At 52.8% G+C, this 25,168-nt stretch overlaps 1 protein-coding gene across 3 annotated transcripts in view; it reads left to right on the top strand.

Annotated features, from left to right (window-relative positions):
- Sympk (symplekin scaffold protein) overlaps positions 1-25,168 on the top strand; it is a 33,895-nt gene that overhangs the window by 7,795 nt on the left and 932 nt on the right. For all 3 annotated transcript variants that reach the window (XM_047528705.1, XM_047528704.1, XM_047528703.1), the window contains 19 exons: positions 531-780; positions 2,973-3,143; positions 4,357-4,596; positions 7,809-7,963; positions 8,422-8,572; positions 11,489-11,693; positions 12,380-12,530; positions 13,390-13,625; positions 14,583-14,664; positions 14,873-14,986; positions 16,107-16,254; positions 17,140-17,300; positions 18,383-18,491; positions 18,803-18,903; positions 19,399-19,489; positions 20,230-20,331; positions 23,514-23,701; positions 24,689-24,865; positions 25,032-25,127. In XM_047528705.1, the coding sequence (XP_047384661.1) occupies positions 531-780; positions 2,973-3,143; positions 4,357-4,596; positions 7,809-7,963; positions 8,422-8,572; positions 11,489-11,693; positions 12,380-12,530; positions 13,390-13,625; positions 14,583-14,664; positions 14,873-14,986; positions 16,107-16,254; positions 17,140-17,300; positions 18,383-18,491; positions 18,803-18,903; positions 19,399-19,489; positions 20,230-20,331; positions 23,514-23,701; positions 24,689-24,865; positions 25,032-25,127 (2,928 nt within the window). The remainder of the gene's footprint in view (positions 1-530; positions 781-2,972; positions 3,144-4,356; positions 4,597-7,808; positions 7,964-8,421; positions 8,573-11,488; positions 11,694-12,379; positions 12,531-13,389; positions 13,626-14,582; positions 14,665-14,872; positions 14,987-16,106; positions 16,255-17,139; positions 17,301-18,382; positions 18,492-18,802; positions 18,904-19,398; positions 19,490-20,229; positions 20,332-23,513; positions 23,702-24,688; positions 24,866-25,031; positions 25,128-25,168) is intronic.

Below are 25,168 nucleotides of genomic sequence, written 5' to 3'. Positions count from 1 at the left end.
CTACCGATCCATTCATTTATTCATTAAGCAAACATTCCCCAAGCACCTCCTACCTGCCCATCCCTGTGCTAAATAATGTAGGGTCACAGGAGTGACCAAATACTCCTCAAGTGCCTCCACAGTACTCAACTCAGTGAGGGAGCCAGGCACAGATGGAAGAGTCACACGAACATTGATTCGGGGCTGGGATGTGGAGAGGACACACTAGCATACTGTTCACTGGTGTCCATGAAATGAATGAAGCCACTTAACCACTGCTACCCTGAGGTCAGCGTTGCTACTCCTTTTGTTTTCCGTAGGATTCCAGACCATCACTGGGTTATCGCCATGAATCATACCCGTGCAGGACCAGACAGGGTCCTGTCCTCAGCATCACCCGACACTGAGCTGGGAACAGTTGGAACTCAGTAACTGTTAACTGGATGAATATTCTTGTCATTCACAGGTCTCTAGGAGTAATGCAGGTTGCTGGTGATTGATGTGTTGTCCCTCTCTGTCTTTTTCTTCCATCTCTCCCTGGCCCCTGGCAGTGGATGGTGAAGTCACGTGTCATCAGTGATCTCCAGGAAGCCTGTTGGGACATGGTGTCTGCCATGGCTGGAGACATCATCTTACTGCTAGACTCTGACAATGATGGAATACGGACCCACGCCATCAAGTTTGTGGAGGGCCTCATTGTCACCCTGTCACCCCGCATGGCTGACTCAGAGGTACCCCGACGCCAGGAGCATGACATCAGTCTGGACCGCATCCCTCGAGACCACCCTTACATCCAGTACAGTGAGTGGCGCCCGTCCTCTGCTGCCCTCGTGCACACTGGCGCCCTTCCCACCTCCCTTTGCCTTTGTTTTAATGAGGTTTTTGGGTTTTTTGTTTGTTTGTTTGTTTTTAGTACATGGACACAGTACCTTTGTTTTATTCATTTATTTTTTTGTGGTGCTGAGGATGGAACCCAGTGCCTCACACATGCCACTCAGCCCCAGCCCCAACCCCTTGCCTTTGCTTTAATTTCTGAAACAACATAATGCAGCAGCTGAAAGTCCTGAGACTCGGCTTCAGTCCTGACTTCGCCACATGTTTGTGTGACTGAGCAAGTTGCTCCTCTGAACTGTCCTTTCCTGTCTTGCACAGGCTTGTAGTGAGGTTCTGTGAGAATGCAAGCTAATAAATGCCAGTTGTTTCATGGTTTTCTTTTTTTTTAATATTTTGTTTTAGTTGTAGGTGGACACAGTACCTTTATTTTTATGTGGTGCTAAGAATCCAGCTCAGTGCCTCATACATGCTAGGCGAGCACTCCACCACTGAGCCACAGCCCCAGCCCCCATGGTTTTCTTAATCGAATTATAAAAGTAGTACATACCTGTGCTGTAGGTGGCAAGCAATGCAGACAGGAGGTGTGGAGGAACAGCCTCCCTGGGAAGAGTGTGGCTTCCTCCCAGACCACTTCCGTGGACGCCATGTCTGCTGTGTTTGTTTGCTTTTTGCTTTGCAAAAGCAAGACCATGCTTCATATTTTCTACTGAAAGACATTAGAGTGTCATGGCTTGTGTTTTGAATCTCAGCTCTTCCCTTGCGCAAATGACTTATTCTTTCTTTCTTTGAGCCTTTTTCCTTGTTGCTAAACTGGGGACCATTATTATGGCATCTACTTTAGGTTCGAGGTATGAGATTTGGTAAGATAGTATGACTGGCATCAGAGCATTCCATCAGTGTTACTATTCTGTGTTTCATTTAACAACTTCTTTAAACAATATGAGTGACATCCTTCCCTACCAAAACCACGTTCACATGCTCCCCAATATTCTATGGTGTGGTGACCTCATGTTATGACAAGCAGTTCTCTGTCATCAACATTTACATTGTTTTTTATTCACTATTTCAAATAATATGGAATTCATTGCGTTCACCTACCAAACTTTTAAGCATTAAGTATTAGGGACTGGATTAAGGACAGTGGTCCTACAAGAAACTTGAACTCTTTGTTTACATATGTATATGTATATATTCAAAATTTGACAGTATAGTTCTCTTTGGGAGAGGTACTAAGGATTGACTAACCACTGAGCCACATCTCCAGCCCTTTTTTATTTTTTAGTTATAATTGGATACAGTACCTTTATTTTATTTACTTACTATGTGGTGCTGAGTATCACACATGGCTAAGCAAGTGCGCTACCACTGAGCTATAGCCCCAACCCTTATTTTTTTTGGGGGGGGCAGTTGGGGAGGGTACCAGGGATTGAACTCAGGGGCACTAGGCCCTTATTTTGTATTTTATTTAGAGACAGGGTCTCACTGAGTCACATAGCACCTCACTGTTGTTGCCAAGGCTGAATTTGGACTCAAGATCCTCCTGCCTCAACCTCCCGAGCCTCTGGGATTATAGGTGTTTGCCACTGTGCCAGCTTATTTTTTATTTTGAGGCAGGGTCTTGCAAACTTACCTAGAGCCTCACTAAATTGCTGAGGCTGGCCTTGAACTCAGGATCCTCCCTCCTGCCTCAGCCTCCTGAGCCACTAGGATTACAGTCATGTGCCACTGTGCCCAACAACAATGTAGTTCTTGCAATCAGTTTCCTATGGATGGATATTTAAAATTATTTCTAGTCTTCTGCTCTTCCAATCCTATGCTTTTAACATTCTCAAAACTTAATTTTTATTCTTAATAATTGTCTCATAGGCCAGACGTGGTGGTGCCCAACTGTTCAGGAGGCTAAGGCAGGAGGATTATAAGTTTGAGGACAGCCTGGGCAATTTAGCAAGATCCTATCTCAGTATTTTAAAAATAAAATAAAATAAAAATAAGGCTGGGGGTGTAGCTCAGTGGTGGAACACCCATGACTCTAAATTTTCTTTCTCCTGCTATCTGGACATCTGAGTATCAGGACCCAGACTTCCTTTAAATCCCAGGAGGTTCTCTCTTCAAAGGGCTGGGAGAGGGAACCCTGCTAACAGTTTTCTCCTTTTCCTCAGATGTGCTGTGGGAAGAGGGCAAGGCAGCCTTGGAGCAGCTGCTCAAGTTCATGGTGCACCCTGCCATCTCCTCCATCAACCTGACCACTGCGCTGGGCTCCCTCGCCAACATCGCCCGCCAAAGACCCATGTTCATGTCTGAGGTGATCCAGGCCTATGAAACCCTGCATGGTAAGTTGAGCCCCTCCTCACCTCCCCACTGGTCACACTGCCCTTGCCTCAGGAGATGTGAGCTAGCTAGTCGCTGTAGCCAGCTTGGGCACGGAGAGGGGGTCTCAGTATTAGGAATCTTTAGCATCCGGCAGAAACCTGGTTCCAAACTGATTGTAAGGACTAGGGATGTCACTTATTAGTAGGGCACTGAGTAACTGGATCCCCAGCACTGCCAAATTGAAAAAAAAAAAAGAAACCCAAACTGCAAGCGAAATGACATAATGTCTATTCTAGCCTTTCCCTCTGTCCTCCAAAAAGGGAGGCGAGATGTTCTAAAACCAGCAAAATGTTTGTTGTTGGGTGCATAGAAATGGAGAATATTTTCTCTGCTTTTCTACACAGATAAAAACTTGAAAGTCTGGGCTTGAATCACGAGTATGTGCAGATCATGGATTAGTCCCTCTCCATCTTTTGTCTCTTATCTTCTCCATGTTGATTTCCTTCTCTGGGTCTTTCCTTGGGGTAGCGAAGAAGGTACCCCATAGCTTCAGGCTTCCGTTCCAACCACTTAGCAACCGCCAGGGAAACAGAGTGTCCCCTTACCCATCATTCCAGCAAAAGTCCAAGGACCGGTGCTCATTGTTTCTGATTGGCTGAGCAGAAATTACGAGCCTATCTCTGAACCAATCACAGTAACCAGGGGAATGCAGTGTTCTCAGTGGCCCCAGTTCTCACTCACCCTTGGATGGAGGATGGAGACGAGGTGGTCTCCTCAAAGAGGAATGGGAGTGTTGTTGGCTGAGGAAGGGACAGTGGATACTGGGCAGGCAAAATTACAGGCATCCTCTTTTGCACTGGAGCAGGGGAGACTGGTTCATCAAGGTGACCAACAGGTGTCAGAAGGGGAGTTTGTGGAAGTGAAGGTGGCACTTATAGCCCTACACAGGGGAAGGATTTGGAATGGAGACCAGAGAAGGAGGGACCTGAGACTTTATGTTTAATAAAGTGGAGGTTGTGTTTTCCTCTGTCAAAGGGACTAGTATTAATGGAGGCCTCTCAAGGGTTTTATGCATCAGTGTGTAAGGGGAAAGCCACACGCTAGATCGCAGGGCACAGCACTTTCCTAGGAGTCACCTGCAAGACCACTGGCCAAGTTTGGAGCTGGGCCTTGAGACTAGCAGGACTCCTGGAGATCTGTCCACAGGCCAAGCTCCTGCCTTTCTTCTCACAGCCAACCTCCCCCCAACGCTGGCCAAATCGCAGGTGAGCAGTGTGCGCAAGAACCTCAAGTTGCACCTGTTGAGTGTGCTGAAGCACCCAGCCTCCTTGGAGTTCCAGGCCCAAATCACCACCCTGCTAGTGGACCTGGGCACACCTCAGGCTGAGATTGCCCGCAACATGCCCAGCAGCAAGGATGCCCGCAAGCGGCCCCGAGATGACTCGGACTCCACACTCAAGAAGATGAAGTTGGGTGAGCTGAGGCTGGGACCTGGTAGAAGGGGATTGTGGGACACACCCTGTTTAAAAGGTTCAGTTATTTACATTAAATTGTTTAATTTGCATTTTATTTTTTTTAATCTTTTTTTTTTTTTTTAATTTTATTTATTTATTTTTTAGTTGTAGATGGACACAATACCTTTTTGTTTGTTTGTTTATTCTTATGCAGTTCTGAGGATCGAACCCAGAGCCTTACATGGCGCATCAGGCGTGCGCTCTACCACTGAGCCACATCCACAGCCCCTATTATTTTTTAAATTGAGACAGCCTCACTGAGTTGCTTAGGCTGACCTTGAACTTTGTGCTCCTCCTGCCTCAGGCTCCTGAATCACCAGGATTACAGACATACCCCATTGCATGTGGTTCTTTTTGAAATAATGCAGGGCAGGGGCTACTGGGGATGAACCCAGGATGTCATACATGCTAAGCAATCACTGTGCCACTGAGCTTCACCCCAGCCTTCTTTTGGAAATAATTTTTAATGGTTATATTATTTATCAATAGTGTCAGCTATGGCAACCTTCCTTAACACCAAATTAAAAAAAAAAAAAATCATTGCTTGTTTCTAGAACATACATGAAAGATTCTTCTTTTTTCGTGTTAAAAAATAAGGAAATTTGTTAAAAGGAGTGAGTTGTGAATCCAGGTAGTTTTTCCATAATTAGACATAGGCAGCATCTGTACAGCAGTCTGCACATATGTCCCGCCATAGGTCAGGTCCCAAGGTAGAATTGCTGGGGAATGGTGTCTGGTCTGTTAAAGCTACTTTCAACTCATGGAGTTTATTTTTCTGTTTTTTTTAATTTGTTTTGAAATACTTTCGAGCTTAAAGACAAGTCACAGAAACAGTATTGAAAATTCCTGTGAATGCCTCAAGAGACATTACCATGCATCACTTTAGATGGCAGGTCCCCTTTATTTTAATCTTTTGCATCCATTCCTCAGCCCCCCTTGGACTTTGTGACATTGACATTGGGAAGAAGAGTCCAGGAAGGTGGTTTGATAAACTGTCCTGTCGTTGAACTTGTGCTCTTTTACCTCATGACTGAATTCAGGTTATTCTCCCTTGGCAGGGATGCTGGGGAAGCCATACCCTGGCCTCCGCTTATGGGACCTGGAGGCACATGGTGGCAATTTGTCTCGTTAGTCATAATGTTAACTTTGCTCATTTGGTTACGGTGGTGTGCACCAGGTTTCTAGTGTCACGGACTGTTCTTCAGCTTCATCTGGGCTAGATGGCACACACCTGTAATCCCAGTGACTCTGGAGGCTGAGGCAAGAGGATGGCAAGTTCAAGGCCAACCTGGGCAAAAATTAGCAAGACACTGTCAAAATTAAAAGAGCTGGGGACATAACTCAATGATAGAGTGCTTGCTTAGCAAGTGTGAAGCCTGTGTTCAATCCCTAGTACCACAAAAAAAAAAAAAAGTACCATTTTTCCCTTTGTAAATAATGACCTGGGGAAGATATTTGAACCTGTAAATACATTTTCCTCTTCAAACTTTCACCCAGTAGTTATAATATCCACTGACACTTGCCTGAATCTATGACGGCTTGTACTATTTACAAAAAGATCTTCCTTCAACTTTCGTTAGTTGGCATTCTCCTCTAAGGAAGAATTTTCTGTTGGTCTTCACAGTTTATTATCAGTAGGGACGTGTGGGTTCTTCTTTTCTAGGTTATAATGTATTGTCATTGTTATTTATTTTGTTGCTCAAATTTCCTCATGCTTGGCCAGCTGGCTTCTATCTCCTTTTAATGTGTCCAGTTACTCTTTTTGAGCATTTCTTACCTTCTAGCGTCACAAGATGTTTTAGAGGTATCTGGTATTTTTCCAGAACAGTCATTCCTTTGAGTTCTGGTTTCTTTTAAGGAGGGAATAGTTTCAGAAATCAAAATCTGAGCACTGGATGTGCTGTTGCTGCTGGGTGGACTTACACTCTTGACAGCCATTTCCAGGCTGCTTCCAAACAGCATAGCAGTGTACGCCGTCCCCACAGTGCCTAGGCACCTGTTACCTGCAAATCACCAGCCTCAGACATTCTGTAAACCCAGGGGGCGCAACTGGTGTCCTTGGTTTGGATTTGCGTTCTGGCCTGTGTTGGAGCCAGGCTCTGCATCTTGTGGTGCTTGTTGATCATCTGCCTTTCTGCTGAGTGCCCATAGTTTTTGCTTATTTTTTCCTAGGTTGTCTAACCTGTGGTTGAATTATTATCCTGTTATAAACTGTTAACACAACTGCATAACACTTTATCATGTTTTTTTTTTTTTTTTTTTTTTTTTTTTTTGTGGTGCTGGGGATCGAACCCAGGGCCTTGTGCTTGCGAGGCAAGCACTCTACCGACTGAGCTATCTCCCCAGCCCCACTTTATCATGTTCTTGCCATACATTTTTATAAATATAAATTCAAGGAGCAACTTTGTGACATAAAACTCTTTCTCTGTGGTTCAAATTATTGGTTTCTTTCCCTGGGGCTAGGACTATTGTCCTGTGTCCAGCCAGCCTGCAGCTGTCTGTACCATGAGTGCTGCAGGAATTACCTGTACAGTTGACCGTAGTGTGAGTTTTTAGGGTAGCTACCTACAAATGGGATTGCTGTGTCAACAAGGCGTGCACATTTAAAATTTTTATCTATGTCTCATGCTTTTCCAGAGGCCACGTGTTGACATTTTCACACTCAACATCCCCCTAACGACTGTTAATGCTAACCATTCAATTTTTTTGTTACTCATCTAGACAAAAAATGCCATCTTACCAGGTTTGGGGGCTTTGTTTTCTGTGTTTTCCTCATTCCTGGGGAAGTTGAATACTATTTCAACTGATATGGTAATTATTTGTAAATAATAAACCTCTGAAATTATTAGTTGACCTTTTTGTTAATATTGGCTTCTCTGGGGGACGTGTAGCTCACCTAGTGCACTGCAAAACTAATAATAAATAATATTGTCTTCTTAGAACTTAGTGAGATCAGGTAGGGTGTTTGGCTTATTCCCATTTCCCAGATGAGAACTGAGACCCAGAAAGAGGCAGGTTGTTGCTAGGCTCTTGTGGTGGAGGTAGGGCTGTAGCCTCAGTCCTCACCCACTGTGCACTGCTGAGGCTGAGGCTGAGGCTGGTGGAGGGGAGCCACCTGGGCTCCATGCCACTGCTCTCTCAGAGCCCATATCTTGTTCTCCCCTATCTCAGAGCCTAACCTGGGGGAAGACGATGAAGACAAGGACTTGGAGCCTGGCCCATCAGGGACCTCAAAGGCCTCCGCCCAGATCTCAGGCCAGTCGGACACAGACATCACAGCTGAATTCCTACAACCTCTGCTGACACCTGACAATGTGGCCAATCTGGTAAGGGTGGTAGTCTGTTTTCCCAGGTGAGGAGGGAGGATGTTCCAGTCCTTCCTCTGCCCCCACACCACACTGACCACCTCCTCTAGATGGCACCAGAGGGGTTGTCCAGCAGGCCCTCCCTCCCTTCGTAGACCTCATCCCTACTCCTTCAGGAGGTCACTTGTCACCACCACTCAACAGACCCTCTTTAGATGCTTGAGTCCCTGTATCAACCCACTCACCCTGGTCACTGACCTCTCTTCAAAGGGAGGGTCTGCTGGCTGTAGAGCCAGGGTGGGTAATTGCATTGTTGGCTGTGTGACTGGGGCTGGCTTCCTCTGACTCCCTCGGGGACTGAACTCCCCTGGAGCTGGCACAGGTCCATCTTAGGCACTGCATTTCCTAGCTGCCTGGGCATGGGACCAGCGCTTGTTGAGTTAGTGCTTAAGGAAAGGCTCCCTCTGGGCACCCTGCAGGTCCTCATCAGCATGGTGTACTTGCCTGAGACCATGCCTGCCTCCTTCCAAGCCATCTACACCCCTGTGGAGTCAGCAGGCACTGAAGCCCAGATCAAGCACCTGGCTCGGCTCATGGCCACACAGATGACGGCTGCCGGACTAGGCCCAGGTGAGTGTCGCATGGAGGCCAGCACTCAGCACTGAGCATCTCCTGGTGGTGATGCAGAGGAAGGGTTGTGTGCCATTTAAAATGTGAGTAATCATGGACACCTTAAGTAGAGTGAGTACTCAGTATTTTTAGGCTCTGGGCTTTAAAATCCAGCAGACCTGGATTTGAGATCCAAATTGAACCAGGTTGGATCATTCACTTAATAGTTCTGTGCCTTTTGGATTCTTTAACCTCACTGAGCCTCAGAGTTTTACCCTACTTCAATAGAACTTTGTGTATGTGTGTGGTGCTGGGGATTGAACCCAGGGCCTCGTGCTTACAAGGTAAGCACTCTACCAACTGAGCTATACCCCCAGCCCTTCAATAGAACTTTTGAAAAATAAGTTGTACAGCAAAATGTACAATTCTGAAGTGTACACCTAAGTGAATTTTCATAGGGAAAACACCAGTGTAATCAACACCTGGATCAAGGTGGCCATTTCCATCACTCTAGAAAGTTCCTTGGATCCATTCCAGTCCCACTTGGAGCCACTTACCTCCAGAGACACCACTGTTCTGAGGTCTGCTCCTTGAATAGTTTTGCCTCTTTTGAATTTCATGTAAGTGGAATCACAGAGGCCTGACTTTTGCTCACTATTAGGTTTTCTAGATTGATCCATGCTATTGTGTGAACCCATACTTTACTATCATTGTTCAGTACTCTTCTCTCTTGTGAGTACATTGCCATGGGTCTTCCACGCTCCTGGTGCTGGGCCTGTAGCTTGTTTCCAGATTTTACCCACCATGAGTAAAGCCACTCTGAACGTTTGTGTCATCTTTGGATGTGCACACACATGCTGCCTTCTGTCTTGAGCATATACCAAGGAGTGGAGTTGTGGGGTCGCAGGTTAGGGTGTTACCAGTGCTATTAAGAACTGCTTGTCATGCTTCTAAAGTGACTGTACCATCTGATATGCCCATGCCCCCAGCAATAAATGGCATTCCTAGGTCAAGCCTCAGTTTATTGTTTCCTTCATTTTAAGGATTTCTGGTTTTTTTGTTTGTTTGTTTTGAGAATCTCATCTCTTTGTTGAAATGATCTTTTGCTTCCTGCAGTTACTCTTTCAACTGCTTATAGGAGTGATCATTCATTGCCTGCATTTGCTCTCTTATCTCATCCTTTGCTTCACGAATCATTTTAATTATGTATATTCTGAACTCCTTTTCTGACATTTCTTCTACCATGCTGTCACTGGATTCCATTAATATAGAATCTAGGTTTGTTTGGAACATTTTCTTCTCTTGTTTTTTCATGTTGTTCATGTATTTTCCCCTCTAGCAGTGCAGTTCTGGGGTATTGCAATTCCCCCCCCTTATAGTGACCCTATACAGGCTTTCAAAACCTCTTTTTTAAGGGGAGGATCAATATTAGTAGCACCCAAGGGCTGGGGATATAGCTCAGTTGGTAGAGTGCTGCCTTGCAAGCATGAGGCCCTGGGTTCAATCCCCAGCACTGAAAAAAAAGAAAAAAATATTAGTAGCACCAGTACAGACAATATGCAGCCCTAAACCAAACAGCCCCTATGAAGATGTTAACAATATTGTCATAATAAACAGAGAGGATGAGTTCAATTATTATCTACAGTATAACAAAGAGATTTGCAATAAGGTCTGCAGTTTCCAGTGGAGGACAAAGAGAATGGGGAGCCGTGTAGGTTGTAACTGTTAATGGGATAGAAAAAGAGTTTATAGAAATTCTAGATCATAGAAAGAGTGAAAGCGGGACTGGGGAGATAGCTCAGTCGGTAGAGTGCTTGCCTTGTAAGTACAAGGCCCTGGGTTTGATCCCCAGCACCCCCCCCCCCAAAAAAAAAAAAAAGTGAAAGCATAATCAAAAGAAGTTGATTGTTAGCATGAGAAAAGGGATAGAGAGACTGTGAGTAAACAGGTAAACAAAAGGAAAATAGAGCAAGAAAAATAAAGAAATAAAAACTTTAAATTTTTCAAAGAGGAGGAAAAAAAAATCTACACTGTAACAGTCATATACTATTCAGACTTCCCAGTCTTCAGTAGCCTGATGCACAAGAGGTACCTGACAATGAGCTTCCAGTCTCCAGCAGGATGGGATTTGCCCCACCTAAAGATGGGAGCTTCTGTTTCCAGGATAACCCAAGATGGCCACACTGGCTACCAAACATGTTGGCAAATGGGGAGCTGCAGCTTGGCATGGGGGTGGTCAGGCCGAGGGTCCTGGAGGCAGGGTGCAGTTGCTAGGGCAGGGGTCCTGGAGACGGGGTGTGGTTAGTCTGGTTGAGGGATCCTGAAGGCGGAGCATAGTCAGTTGGGCCAAGGATCCTGCACTGCAGGTCCTGGATGTTGTTTCAAAATGGCGGCAGCCACGTGTAACAAAACCTGTGGGTACTGTGACAGTGAACTTCCAGGCCACAGTAGGCAGCTTGCAATCCGCTGGCATTCTGCAGGAGGTCTGCAGGCTACTGGCAGACAGTCAACAGGTGGACCTCTGGCAGTGGGTAATGAGTAGGTGAAAGGCAGGCGATGGGCAGGCAAGAGGCAGGCAAACGGGCAAATGGTGGATGATAGGCAGCAGTCAGTGAGCAATCTGCATTCAAAAAGTCGTCCATATGCTGGCAGAAATTTTAAGAGGTCTTAGTCCATCCACTGCTGGCTCCATTCCTCAGGGCTCCAGGTAAGGCAGAAAATTATGACCCAAGACTGTGGCAGAGGGATTCAGCTTACATGGTGATCAGGAAGCAGAGAAAGGGCAAGCCTCGGGTTATATTGCAAAATGGGGATAAAAGGAGCAGGTTTCAGCAGGGAGTCTAGTGCACAAGGTGCAGCCTGGAGCTGAGCACCCTGAGGAGCTGGGCGTGCATAGGCAGGTCTGACGTACTGGGCGCCCATTCGCTGTCCCCTCAGGTGTGGAGCAGACCAAACAGTGTAAGGAGGAGCCCAAGGAAGAGAAGGTGGTGAAGCCAGAGAGTGTCCTGATCAAGAGGCGCCTGTCGGCTCAGGGCCAAGCCATCTCTGTTGTGGGCTCTCTGAGCTCCATGTCCCCGTTGGAGGAGGAGGTGCCGCAGGCCAAGAGGAGGCCAGAGCCCATCATCCCTGTTACACAGCCCCGGTGAGTCCTTGTCTAGGAGCTAGGGCAGGGTGGGAGCCTCTGACTCCAACCAGTGCCTTAACCATGAGGCCTTTGTGTTTTCTGTAAAAATGTGGGAGAATAGTGTCTTTCTCATAACAACCAAGGGGGAATAGGTCAGCTGGTGATGACGGTCAGGCAAACGAGGGAGACAGACAACTTGGGATGATGGCAGTCGTGTTGAAAGCACATCTCATGATCCTAGCGTGTGGCAATGGCTGCTGGCTGTCACCCTTGTCCTGTCTTCGCCTTCCTCACATGTGGACCTCAAAATCTAGCTGCTTGCTCGCTGCTGAGTGGGATATCCCACCCTCTAGGCTCTCTGTCCCTTCCCCACTCCCTCCTTGTATCACACCTACAGCAGGTCCCCTTCGAAGACTCTGTACTTACTCTTTCTCTACCCAGGAAGCCACCAGGCTTGGTGTCCGGTGCTCAGGTCTCCAATTACATGTGGTCTCCTCACAGGAGCCTTCCCTAAGCAGAACACAGTGGCACTGTCTCCCGCTCCTTCCCCTTGCCCTGCTGGGCCTCCCCATGACTCATAGGGAGTTTAGATGCAGCATGAAGGACAGGTGGCCTGCCTACTTCCTGAGATAGGGAGCGTCAACAGATGGGTCAGTGGAAAGTATGCTCCAAGTCACTGTCTCTGTCCCTACTCTCCTGCACAGGCTGGCAGGTGCCGGTGGGCGCAAGAAGATCTTCCGTTTGAGTGACGTGCTAAAGCCCTTGACAGATGCCCAGGTTGAAGCCATGAAGCTGGGTGCTGTGAAGCGGATCCTGCGGGCTGAGAAGGCTGTAGCCTGCAGTGGAGCGGCCCAGGTGTGCCCTGTCCCCAGCCCGTCCTTCAGCCCTCTCCCCAAGGGCCCACCTCAGATCCCAATGAAAAATCTACCCAGGGTCCAGCCTCCTGGCCACAGACCCCAGCTCTGCCTCTCCCGACTGTGCCTCCAGCCCCCCTTCACCCTGGCAACCCTGCACAGGTGACAAGGTGACAAACCTGCACACATGTTCTTCCCCAGCCCCAGGGTCAGGAGTGGGACTGCGCCGTGGTCCTGGTCCTTTGTGACTATTAACACTCTTAAGAGCGGTTTACTGCCAGGCACACCTTGTTTCACATTGTTTCTGCCACTTGCTGCTGCTGTTGCTCCATTAAGCAACCATTTCGCATTCTTTGAAGTTGGTTTCTAATTAGGCAGTAGTGTGTGGACACACGCTGTTAAAAAAACACCCCGACAGCGGGGGTGTGGCTCAGGGGCAGAGCGCTTGCCTGGCAGTCTCAAGGCCCTGGGTTCTATCCCCAGCACGACCAAACAAAACAAAGTGTTTCCAGGCAGTACAGTAAAATATAGTCTTCCTTGGCCGTCACCTGCATCCTGTCCCCTTCCCAGAGGTGACTGCCCAATTTAGGAGCGTCTTTCCAGATCTTTCTCTGTGCTCCTAATCACCCAGATACTTGTGTCAGCTCAGGTTTCCCTGGTGCCGACTGTTGCTCTGTTGCTTTCCCTCCTCCACCTGCCACACAGACGGGACCTGCTGGGCATGGAGCCTTCAGCTTGCCTTCCTTCACACCATGCCTGCATTGTGGGCTCCAGGTCCAGGTGGGAGGAGCCACTGGGTGTGATCATGGGGTGCCGGGGGACCCGTCACACACCATTATGCTTGTGTGTTGTTTCACCAGGTGCGCATCAAGATCCTAGCCAGCCTGGTGACACAATTTGACTCAGGCCTGAAGGCCGAGGTCCTGTCCTTCATCCTGGAGGATGTGCGGGCCCGCCTGGACCTGGCCTTTGCCTGGCTCTACCAGGAGTACAATGCCTACCTGGCAGCAGGTCCCTCGGGCACCCTGGACAAGTACGAGGACTGCCTCATCCGCCTGCTCTCTGGCCTGCAGGAGAAACCGGACCAGAAGGATGGGTGAGGGGGACAGCCCTGTGCCCTCCCGACCCCTTCCTGTGCCCTGCTTTCCTTTCCCTCTTCACCACCACCTGCACCAGCCCCGTGCCCACCTGCATTTCCCTTCTTTCCCCGTCTCCACCTGCGAGCACTCAGCTTTGAGTGTGGGGTCTGGCTGTGCCCAGCTCTGCCACGTGCTCCCAGTGGCCTCTGGCACTTACCTCTGGGCCTGCTTTTTACCTTTCTTCCTTCCTATTCTTGGCCTCCACTTTGTCATCCACATGGCGGCTCTGGTGACACTGTGTGATGTGAATGCTGTCTGGTTACTTCCCCTCTAAGAACCTTCCATGTTTGTCCATTGCTCTTGGGGTAAAATACAGCCTCCTAAGCCTCCTGGCCTAGGAGTCTTGGCGTTTTCCAGCCCCTACCAACCTCTTTAGCCTTCTTCTGCCACACACCCCCAAACTTCAGCCATTCTGATTTTATTTTTTTTTTTTGGTGCTGGGGATTGAACCCAGGGCCTCGCTTGCAAGGCAAGCACTCTACCGACTGAGCTATCTCCCCAGCCATTCTGATCTTCTGCCTGTTCCTTGACGTGCCGAGCTCAGGACAGTGGCCCCTGTCGTCCACTCTTCCTGGAACATCTCCCCCCAGCTCTTCTGTGGCTGCTCCTTCTCATCTGCCATCATTGACCCAAACGTTATCTCAGGGTAGCCTTGGGTGGCTCCCACATCTAAAGTAACAGTGCCTTCACCTGCTCCCTGTTGATCCCTCCCATTGTGGAATTAAATGAGTGGAGTTAGGAATCCCCATTTGACAAAAGGGAGAAACTGAGTTTCAGAGAGTCTGTGTCCAGGTCAGCCAGCTGGCAGCTTTTGAGCTGTGGCCTGTTTGCGTCCAAAGCTCTGGAACCAGCTTTGGGCCACTGGGAAGCAGGTGACCTCCCCTCTGCAGCTCCCCCTGTGCCTCCTTTGGCAGGATCTTCACCAAGGTGGTGCTGGAGGCACCACTCATCACCGAGAGTGCCCTGGAGGTGATTCGCAAGTACTGTGAGGACGAGGTGAGGCAGGCGGCTGTGGTGCAGCAGGGACTTGCATGTGCAGCCCAGTTGGGGACAGGGCCTGCCTCAGGTCTGAAGGGCACAGAGCCCTGATGGCAGGGCTGGCATGAGGGGCCTAGTCTCTGGGCCTGATCTGGGGGAGGCAAGGGACAGATTCCACAGGCACACAGTCGTGGACGGAGTTCTGGTCCCCTCCCTCCTGCCACAGAGCCGCACCTATCTGGGCATGTCCACCCTTCGGGATCTGATCTTCAAGCGCCCATCCCGCCAGTTCCAGTACCTGCATGTCCTCCTGGACCTCAGCTCCCACGAAAAGGACAAGGTGATCCCCGTACCACACTGGGCTATGCTCAGTGGGCTGTGTGGAGGCCTTCCCCTGTCCCCAGTGAACAGTCCAGCCCAGTGGCATGAAGCCACTGAGAAACAAGGGATGCCACTTGTCCCTGCAGCATATGCTGTCCCCACCCTCGCACTCCACCTGCGTTGAAGAGCTTAAACACTTCTTGGGGGATTTTTTGGTACCAGGGATTGAACCCAGGGGTGCTTAACCACTGAGCCACCTCCCCAGACCTTTTTATTTTTTATTTTGAGACAGGGTCTCACTGAGTTGCTTAGGGCCTTGCTAAGTTGCTGAGGATGGCTTCGAAGTAGCGATCCTCCTGCCTTAGCCTCCCAAGTCACTGGGATTACAGGCAAGCGTCACTATGCCTGGCATGAACTCCTCTTAAGGCCTGCACGCTGGAACCTGACTAGTTGAGAAGCCAGTGTGACACAGGCAGTGAGGACATGGCCTGGAGCCAAGCAGCGTGTGGTTGTGGGAGCCCTAGTTGGGGCGGCAGGAGAGGTGGATAGGCTCCTGCGGGGAGGAGTGTGTCCTGAGGCCTGGCTGTGAGGAGGGCGGTATGCTCTAGACAGGGGCCTGATGGGCATGTGCAGCGACTGATCAGGGCCCTTGACCCAGCCCTGCGCAGCCTGATGGCCTGGGAGGGCCCTTCACTCAGCACGCCCCCGCTGTACTTTGCCTGGCCTGTGCTGTCACTTGGAGCAAAGCGGTGCTCATGGCTCCTGGCAGATGGTGTCTGAGTGAAACAGACTGAGCCGGTGGCAGGCTTTCCAGGCAGTGGGGAGCCTAATGTGCCAAGTCGCAAAGCCAGAGAGACTTGGCAGGGAGCGTCACTTTTGAGGAACCGAGGAAAGCTCAGGCTGCGTGGAATGGTGAACCAGGCGAGGCCATGAGACCAACCAGCGTGCAGGTGGAAGAGAGGTGGCAGTGCAGCAGCTGGGAGGGGCGCCTCCCTGGCTGGCCATGGGCCTTGGCCCGGGTCCCCGCCTTGCTGGCCACTCCTCAAGCTGGGCTTGTTTTCACCCTGGTGCTGCTGAGAAGAGCGACTGGCCCTCCCCTCCCTGTGCCCCCCGCACCTTTATCACACCCCTCTCCTCAGGTGCGTTCCCAGGCCCTGCTGTTCATCAAGCGCATGTACGAGAAGGAGCAGCTGCGCGAGTATGTGGAGAAGTTCGCCCTCAACTACCTGCAGCTCTTGGTTCACCCCAACCCACCATCTGTGCTGTTTGGAGCTGACAAGGACACAGGTGTGGTGCAGCCTCATCAGATGCATATTGAGCCCTGTCCAGCCTGCTAGGGAAGACATTCAAAGTGGCAGGAATGGCAGGGCTGGGAAAGCTAGCCGGGAGCCCAGGGGCCCAGGTGAAGAGGGTACCTGACCTGAGGGGCTGGAGATATCCAAGGACAAGGACAGCTAGGCACTGGTGGACTGTCTCTGGCTAGGTCCCTAGCAAAGCGCCAGGTCCTCAGAATTAGGAAAACCCGGGCCCCAAGTACATAGATCCTTTCCTGGGAAGGTCAGGGGCTCTGGCGGAAGCACAGGAGACCAGGCCCAGCCTGGGTGCAGGGAAGCATGTGAGCCCCAGGGGTGAGTAGGTGTGAGAAGGGGAGCCAGTGGCACAAAGACCCAGAAGGGAGGACCCTTGGGGACCACATGGTTGGCAGAGAGTGTGCAGCAGGTGGCAGAGACTGCCAGGCCAGGAGCTGGGGGCTTATCCTGAGGCCACAGGGCAGTCTTGGCAGGACTGGAAGAGGGACAGGGTCGGATTGCACTTATTTTTTTAAATCATCTTTAGTTGTAGATGGACACAATACCTTTATTTTATATATTATTTTTATGTGGTGCTGAGGATTGAACCCAGTGCCTCACACATGTTAGGCAAGTGCTCCACCACTGAGCTGCAGCCCCAGCCCCCAGATTGCGCTTCAAAAAGATGTTTCTAGCTGCCTTAGCTTCATGGTCAGAGGAGGCTGGAGGCAGGAGTCCTGGGCCACCCCACTTCCCTAGAGGATCTGCTTCCCAGTGCTGGCTCCCTTCTCTGCCTTTCTCCCACTGACCTGGTCTCTGAGAAGGGACAGACACTGGGGGCAGGGTTGGGTGAAGAGTCTGATACCTGGTCCTGCCCTGCCAGAGGTGGCTGCGCCCTGGACCGAGGAGACCGTGAAGCAGTGTCTGTACCTCTACCTGGCCCTCCTGCCTCAGAACCACAAGCTGATCCATGAGCTGGCAGCCGTGTACACAGAGGCCATCGCTGACATCAAGCGGACGGTGCTAAGGGTCATTGAGCAGCCGGTGAGGCCCCTGAGCCCACCAGGTTATGCCCACCCTCCCTGCAGGGCCGAGTCCCCAACGGTAGCTCTTGCCAGCTGTGTCTACCTTAGCGTGGGCTAAGCACACAGGGCTGTCACCAGGGCCTGCAGCTCAGTGGCCTGTGGGTTGTCCTTATATCACCCATCAGTTTGCAGGAAGACGGAGGACCCACAGTGCAGAGCCTGAAGTTGGACAGACCTGGGTTCATGGTCTGCCTCTTCCTTTCTCAACGTGACCTTGGGCCCTGTGAAAACAAGGGGCGTGATCCAGTCTTCCAAGCAGTCTGAACATGGGCACATCACATCTGTGCCACTGTCACCATTTACAAGCTGGCCTTCCTCTGCATTGCTGCTGGAAATCTTAAGTTATCATTACATAAAGATGTCCCTCCTGCCCTTCTCCCTGGAGCCACATAGCTGCCCACATGCGAAGCAGCTCCATGGCAGCTGCATGGCAGGCAGCTTGCAGTCTGCCCTCCAGTTTGCAGCGAGATTTGAAATGATTTTCCTAATCTCATCTCTGCCCCAGGCTTTTAAATGGGCATATTTCTAACAGAAACAAAGGGAGAAAGACTAGTGTGCTCATCCCCACACATCCGCCTCCAGTGTGGTGGTGCTTCCCTATAAAGCAGGGATAACATACTTCCTGTCTGAAGCAGGAGTTTATGCCCATGCCCAAGGTGAGCCAGCTGTAGTTTGCAGGAAAGAGCCCACCGTACTCCAGGCACCTGGTTTCCTTCATGGCCATAAATGTTTTCGAGCATAGGGGAGCCTGAGCCCTGGGGAGGCTCTCCCCGATGAGTCAGCACACAGGCTAAATTCAAGGCAGTGGAGGAGGAGGACGGTATTGCAGAGGCCAGGGAGCTGGAGCAGGTCCCAGTTGAGACTAGGAAGAGCCTGGTATTTCTGACCTCCACTCCTGCCCCCATCCCCAGAGGCCCTGCCCAAGCTCAACTTCATGGCTAGTTCTCACTCCTGTTCCCAGAATTCCCCCAAGCCCCTCCCGCGAGGCCCCGGCCTCCCTGAGCTCCCACCCTAGTCAGGCCTCGTGATCTCTGCTTCTAGATTCGAGGAATGGGCATGAACTCACCAGAGCTGCTCCTGCTGGTGGAAAACTGCCCCAAGGGCGCGGAGACACTCGTCACACGATGTCTGCACAGCCTCACAGATAAAGGTGCCTGGGACCCCATCTTTGACCTTGCTTTCTCCTCTCGGGTCTTTCCCACATCTTCCCAGCCCTGGGGGTCAGGGCTGCTGGTCCCCAGATGACTGTACCTCATGGATCTTTCCTGTCCTGGGGCCCTGGCTTCCCTGTTCCGAGCAGGATAGTGCTGGTTGCCTGTGATCCACCAGGACAGTGGGTCCCTGCTGGGTGGTTGAGCTGCCCCTTACACGTGTGCACACGCCTGTGACTCCTGCCTCTGGTGCCCACCTTAACCTGTCCTCGCCACCCCAACTCTCCTTCCTGCTTGTCCCCCTCTGCAGTGCCACCCTCCCCGGAACTGGTGAAGCGGGTCCGGGACCTCTACCACAAGCGGCTGCCCGACGTCCGCTTCCTCATCCCAGTGCTCAATGGGCTGGAGAAGGTACAGCACGGGCTGTCCAGCTGTTCCCTGCCAGCGTGTGGCGGGATAGGGAGGGAGGGGCAGAGGCTGGGAGGTGAGGTGGGAACGCAGCTGGGCGTGTAAGGTGTGTGTAAGGTGCCCAGAGCGCTGCGCCAGGGCTCCTGCCTCAAGCAGCTCACATCCCCTCAGCCTGAGGACAGTGGCAGCCCACCTGTACGCCCTAGTCCCGAGGCCGCGCGGGACTGCAGACGCTGGTGCCCCGACCTGTGGGGAGCACCTCCTCCAGTGCCACAGCCCTGACGGGTCTAGCCCTGCGTGCGTGGGACCTTGTGTGGGACCTTGGGCGAGCCTCGTGCCGAGGGTGGCACAGAGGCTCTGTCTGCACTTGCAGGGGCAGTTGGCAGCTGAGTGGTGGTGGGGGGCACATCTGGGGGCTGGAGCCCTCCCCAGGGCCAGCAGGCGGGGCCTGTCAGGGAACGGGGTGCATCTGACAGTGCCCACCCACCTCCCCTGTAGAAGGAGGTGATCCAGGCCCTGCCCAAGCTCATCAAACTCAACCCCATCGTGGTGAAGGAGGTCTTCAATCGCCTGCTGGGCACCCAGCACGGTAGGTGACACCCCTTCCAGCCTCCCTCCCCCAGGAGGTCCCCTCAGGTGGGCAGGAAGGGCCTGCAGGGTGCCTGGAAGGGCGTGTTGCCTTCCGGAAGAGGCATCTACTTGTGAGGCTCCCAGGCCAAAGACTCAGTCCCTCCTCAGATCTAAATTCCGCAAGCAGTGGGCCAGGGGTGATGTGTCTGTCGTGGTCAAAAATGAAAAGTAAAACTTTCAAGACAGAAAAACTACCACGTAACGTAGAATGGGTCCCTTGCCCCCTCCCCATGGCCAGAAAACATGTACCTGCTGGCTTCATGCCCAGGAGGGCTGTCCAGATGGCAGCAGCAAGGCCACCTGCACATATAGCTGCGTCCCCCTCCGGCTCTGTGCCACTGTGGACGACTCGGGCCACTTGGGGTTGTGATCATTGCCTGGCCCTGCCCTGCCCTGCAGATATCCATGGGCATCTGTCCCATGCTGGAGCCAGTGCTGGGAGACAACCATGGGCACCCCAGCCTGCCTTCAGGGCCACAGCTGAAGGAGAAGCAGCCCTGCCGCACTGAAGAGGCCTAATGAGGGCACAGGGCAGGCAGAGAGAGGCCTCTCTGCTGCGTCCAGTCTGCCAGCTCTAGTTCTGCTCCCCGCCCCTGTGAAGCAGGCACATCTTCATTCACCACTTCCTGGTCTGGGGGGCTCGGAGCCACATCTTCACTTAGGCCCCCGCTGTCTCCCCACTGCTCCCACCCACTGCAGGTGAAGGGAACTCTGCCTTGTCCCCCTTGAACCCTGGAGAGCTCCTGATTGCATTACACAATATCGACTCGGTGAAGTGTGACATGAAGTCCATCATCAAAGGTGAGGGGCCCTCCCCACTTGGGTGGCCATCCTGCAGACTGGGTGCAGAGTCTGTCATCCCACACTGGCTGGCATCTGCCCCACTGAACACTGCCCCTTGCAGCCCACCTCCAAGCTGAGACCCCTGCAGTCCCCTGTGTCCCACCTTTTTGGTCTCCACATAAGACCTGGTGAACCTACCTTTGCCACAAGGACTGGAGGAAGCAGGGCCCACAGGAAGCAGTGGTCAGAGGCATGGGGCAGAGCAGACTTGGGCTCCAGGCATCTGTTGGCTCAAGTAGATGCCAGGCCTGAGACGAGGCAGGAGAGAGAGCGCCTCTGTGACCAGGAGGTTGGCGGCAAACTGGCCAGCTCTCTTGCTCGGCCCCCAGTGCTCGCCGCTCCCCCAGCTTGCACTCTGAGCCAGGCTCTCAGCGCCCACGGCCTGCTTCTGTTGAGGCCATCGTGTTACCTGGTAGGGATGTCGACTTTCACTTTGTAAACACAAAACAGTTCCAGGGAGGTTAAGTAACCTGCTCGGGCCACACAGCCGCTAGGCAGTGTGACAGAAAGCAGAATCTGAACTAAAGTGGACCTGAGTTAAAGGTCGTACCTGCACACACCTGGTGCTCAGGAGAGCCCCCTGAGGAGGCTGCTCGCCCCCAGCTCTCCCCAGAGCCCCTCCACTCCCTCTTCCCACGAGGTTTCTGGGTCAGGAGCTGTCCTTGCCCATGGAAATGGAGTCCCTGCCTGTCCCCCTCTCTGCTCTGAAGACAACTGTCCTTTGACTCCCCTCATCTCAGGTCTGGGGGCCTTATCTCTGAGCTTCTTCATTCATGTTCTGACGTGAAGCAGCTTCTTCAGCGCTCTTTCCTAGCCTCCCTCAGCAAGTGCTCTCAGAAACCCCTAAGGCAGGAGAGGAGCTTATGAAACATGAAACTGGGGAGGCACCAAGGCCTCTAGAGGAGGACAGTGTGGAGGCCATGGTCCCGGAGCGCAGGCAGTACCTCCTTGGCGTGCCCCCGCACCCTGCTTTTTTTGCAGGACTAGGGATGGAACCCAGGGCCTCATGCATGCTAAGCACATGCTACACCCACCCCTCCTTGGCCCCTTTGATGTACTGAGGAAAGTTCTGGCCCGTTCCCAAGGGCAACATGTTCACATAGATTGTAGACAGTTTGAGGGGATTGGCAAACCCCACCGTACCCACTAAGACTGTCCTTGGACTTAGAGGCCCTCACCGGCCCAGGCCTGTGGTGTTAGGTGGAGCAACCGTGGCCCAGGGAGGACAAGGGCCTTGCCGGAGGCCATGTAGGTGGCCAGCAGCCAGGGCCCTGAGGCTTCCTCAGGGCCTGCCCCTTCTAACCCCCACCTTTTTCTTCCTGGCCTCTCAGGCCTGCACATGACCCCCATTCCTGCTGAGTCCTAACACCCAGTCCACAAGCCCAACCAACCCCCCTACACCGCAAGACCCAGACGGAGAAGTTCAGTCTTTGCCTGTGACACTGGCACCCCAGTGCCCTGCCATTCAGCACCCCCCACACACACTGACCTCTAGTGGAACAGCAGTGGGGGGGACAGGTCATGGCCCAGGAGGGGTCTTGAGACTCCTCGAACATCTGGTTTGGGGGGCGGGGGTGTGCTGGGAATGGAACCCAAGGCCTCACATGCTCAGTAAGTGTCTCCCTCAAACTAGACCCACCCTCAGTGATTTGCTTCAGCACCTTGGCTCAGCCCTGTCCTGGCTGATGCTGGGGACATGCAGAGAAGGCAACAGACCCAGCCCTGTCATCCAGGGTTCAGAGTGCGGAGAAGGGGGTACACCTTCTTGGGACAGTCACAATTCAGAGGACAGGACTATGACAGGGTAGCCAGGAGGAACTGTCTGATCCAGCTTGGCTGTGGGACTTCAGAGGTCTTCCTGGTGGAGGAAGTAGCCCACTGAGACCAGGACCCCCTACCTGGCGGTAGGGGTGAAGCAGCCCAGAGCTGCACCAGCCACCCTGACACCACTGAGCTGATCTGGCCTATGAATAAGGGAGGGGGCCAGGCCAAGAGGTGACTTCAGACTAGCCGTGGGAACCTGCCCTGGTTGCCCACATGGAGGCTTCCAGGTCTCAGTGGTAATCTGACTAGGGCCTCTGCGGGGGAGAAGGTCAGGGTCAGGCTTGCAGGAGACCCCTCAAGCTGCTATATGGAGAGCATATTAGATCCTGAGTGGGCAGCCCCGGAGGAAGTTGGGCAAAAGTTGGGGGTGGGTCAGGGTTCTGGAGGCCTCAGGCAGCAGAGCAGGTTGGACCCATTGCCCCTGGTCATGGGAACAAAGAATAGGTGCCTCCTCAGTTTCTGGCAGGTCCTGGGGTGCACACTCCTGCCCCTTCAGCCTTCTTCCCCAGACTGTCTTCTGTAGGACCCTCTCCTCCTCTGGGCCCCGCTATTCCTCATAGGACCGCCCCACCCCCGTTCTCCACTAGCCTCTCAAGGATTGGGGGTCCTCTCTTCTGGCTCAATAAAGACTTCCTGGTTGACAGATTCACATGGCAAGTGGTGTTTGGGGAAGGTGGGTTTCAGAGGCAGCTCCTGGGTCTCCCTATTAGCACAGGGGAGGGGGTCCTGCAGGGTGCAGACCCCAAGGCCGGCCTCTCTGACTCCGGGCACTGGGGACTCAGTGTCATATTTCCCAGCCCCAGTCCTCATCTTGTTCCTCCTTTCCCTGATAATCTACCGTGCCTCACTCATGCCCAGGTCTGGTGTCCCTCGTCGTCCCAGCACCAGCACAGACCCTTATGCTCGTGACCAGCCTGGTGGAGGGCCACCTGTCCTCTCTGGAGAAGCTTATGGAAATCAATAGCTACCATTCCACATTCCTGTCAAGTTGAATTGGGCCCTCGGCCTTAGTGGTTTCCTGGCTCAGCCTCTCCTGGAGCTGTCCTCAAAGGGGCCAAGGTGTCCCCGGTGTGCCTGGCATGTTGCATCTGGGACATGTCTTCTCCCTTGTACTAGGCCCCCAGGCTCCCCAAGGGCCAGGCTGAAATGTGCCCTCAGGAAGGGGCCTTCCCCTGGGACCTGGGAGCTCCAGGACATCAGGGCATCTCCTGTCCTCACACTGGCAGCAGGGCTGAGGCTCTCCGAGGGTGGTGGCACTCCCACCCCCCAGGGGTGGCTGGGCAAAGAGGACAGGCCCACTCTCCGCCTCCTCGCAGCCACCAACCTGTGCTTTGCGGAGCGGAACGTGTACACATCGGAGGTGCTGGCCGTGGTGATGCAGCAGCTGATGGAGCAGAGCCCCCTGCCCATGCTGCTCATGAGGACCGTCATCCAGTCCCTGACCATGTACCCCCGCCTGGGGGGCTTCGTCATGAACATCTTGTCCCGCCTCATCATGAAGCAGGTAACCCGCCCTTGGCTGTCCAGCCCTGGCCCGAGACTGCAGAGGCCACCTGAGCCCTCCTCCCCCAGGGGGAGCCTGGCAGAGCAGGCCCTTCAGACCCCTTGCTCTGCCTCCTGCCAAGAAGGCACAGTGCTCCAGGAGCCTGGGACTCAGAAGCCACAGGGTGGTGAGTGAGGGCAGCTGGGTGGAAGGAACGGCGTAGGCCTCGGGTGCACCCCAGCAGGGATGTGGCCACACTCGCCCCCGAGCCCTGCACCTGGCCAAGATGCATACCAGAACTGGAAGATGGTCCAGTTTTCAATAGACTAGAAATTAGAGCTTTTAGATATTCCAAGCTGGGCATGGCGGTACGTGCCTGTAATCCCAGTGCCTCCAGAGACTGAAACGAGCATCGCAAATCTGAGGCCAGCCTCAGCAACTCAGCAAGACCCTATCTCAAAAAAAAAAAAAAAAAGGTCTGCGGTATAGCTGAGTGGTGGAGCACCCCTAGGTTCAGTCAGTCCCCAGTACCAAAGAAAAGAAGTAATGACCCCCAAAAAGTCCTGCCTACAAGCCCCACATGGAGTAGCTCAGAGACTACCACTTTGCAGCATCTGGCCTAAAGGCTCAATGCAGAATCAGACTGGGGTTCAAATTTGGTTTCTGCCCCCGACCTCCTGTGACCCTGGATAAGGCCCTGCGTTTTGCCTTAACAAGGCTAATGTCGCTTTGTCGCCCTCTGGAGGCTGCTGGGAGAATAACATGAGACCCTGCTCCCGGAGCCCTTAGCTTGGACTGACAGGGGAGAGCTGGGGGAGGGGGTCTCAGTGTTCTCCTTTCCCAAGTTGCCTTCATGTTCCAGCTGCCTGGATTGGGAAGGCAAAGTCCTCCAGAGGGGAAGTCAGAGCTGTATGTAGCCCGGTGGGATTTGGGCCCTGGTCTTGGCAAGGTCTTTCCCCCATTCCGCTGGGTGGCCCCTCCCAACAGCTCCCTCCCTGCCTGGTCCAGGTGTGGAAGTATCCCAAAGTGTGGGAGGGCTTCATCAAGTGCTGCCAACGAACCAAGCCCCAGAGCTTCCAAGTCATCCTGCAGCTGCCACCCCAGCAGCTGGGAGCTGTCTTTGACAAGTGCCCAGAGCTCCGGGAGCCCCTGCTGGCCCACGTGCGCTCCTTCACCCCCCACCAGGTACCCCAGGGTGTGGGCGGGTAGCTCCAGGGGGGCGGGATGACAGGGGTGCAAGGGAAGCCCTGCTCTGCCACAGAACACCAGGGACTCTAGAGGGGTTTGGGGTATCCAAGAGGGGTCTCCAAGCCAGAGTTTTCCACAGCGCCCCCTCCTGCTTTTCACCTAGCAAGCACACATCCCCAACTCCATCATGACCATCCTGGAGGCCAGTGGCAAGCAGGAGCCAGAGGCCAAGGAGGCACCTGCAGGGCCCCTGGAAGAGGTGAGGGTCTTGCTGCCCACCAGTCTGGATTCCCCAACCCT

This window comes from Sciurus carolinensis, chromosome 16, assembly GCF_902686445.1.
Source record: "Sciurus carolinensis chromosome 16, mSciCar1.2, whole genome shotgun sequence".
Lineage (NCBI taxonomy): Eukaryota > Metazoa > Chordata > Mammalia > Rodentia > Sciuridae > Sciurus > Sciurus carolinensis.
The sequence above is the reverse complement of the archived record's forward strand: the minus strand, read 5'-3'. Positions and strand labels throughout refer to the sequence as shown.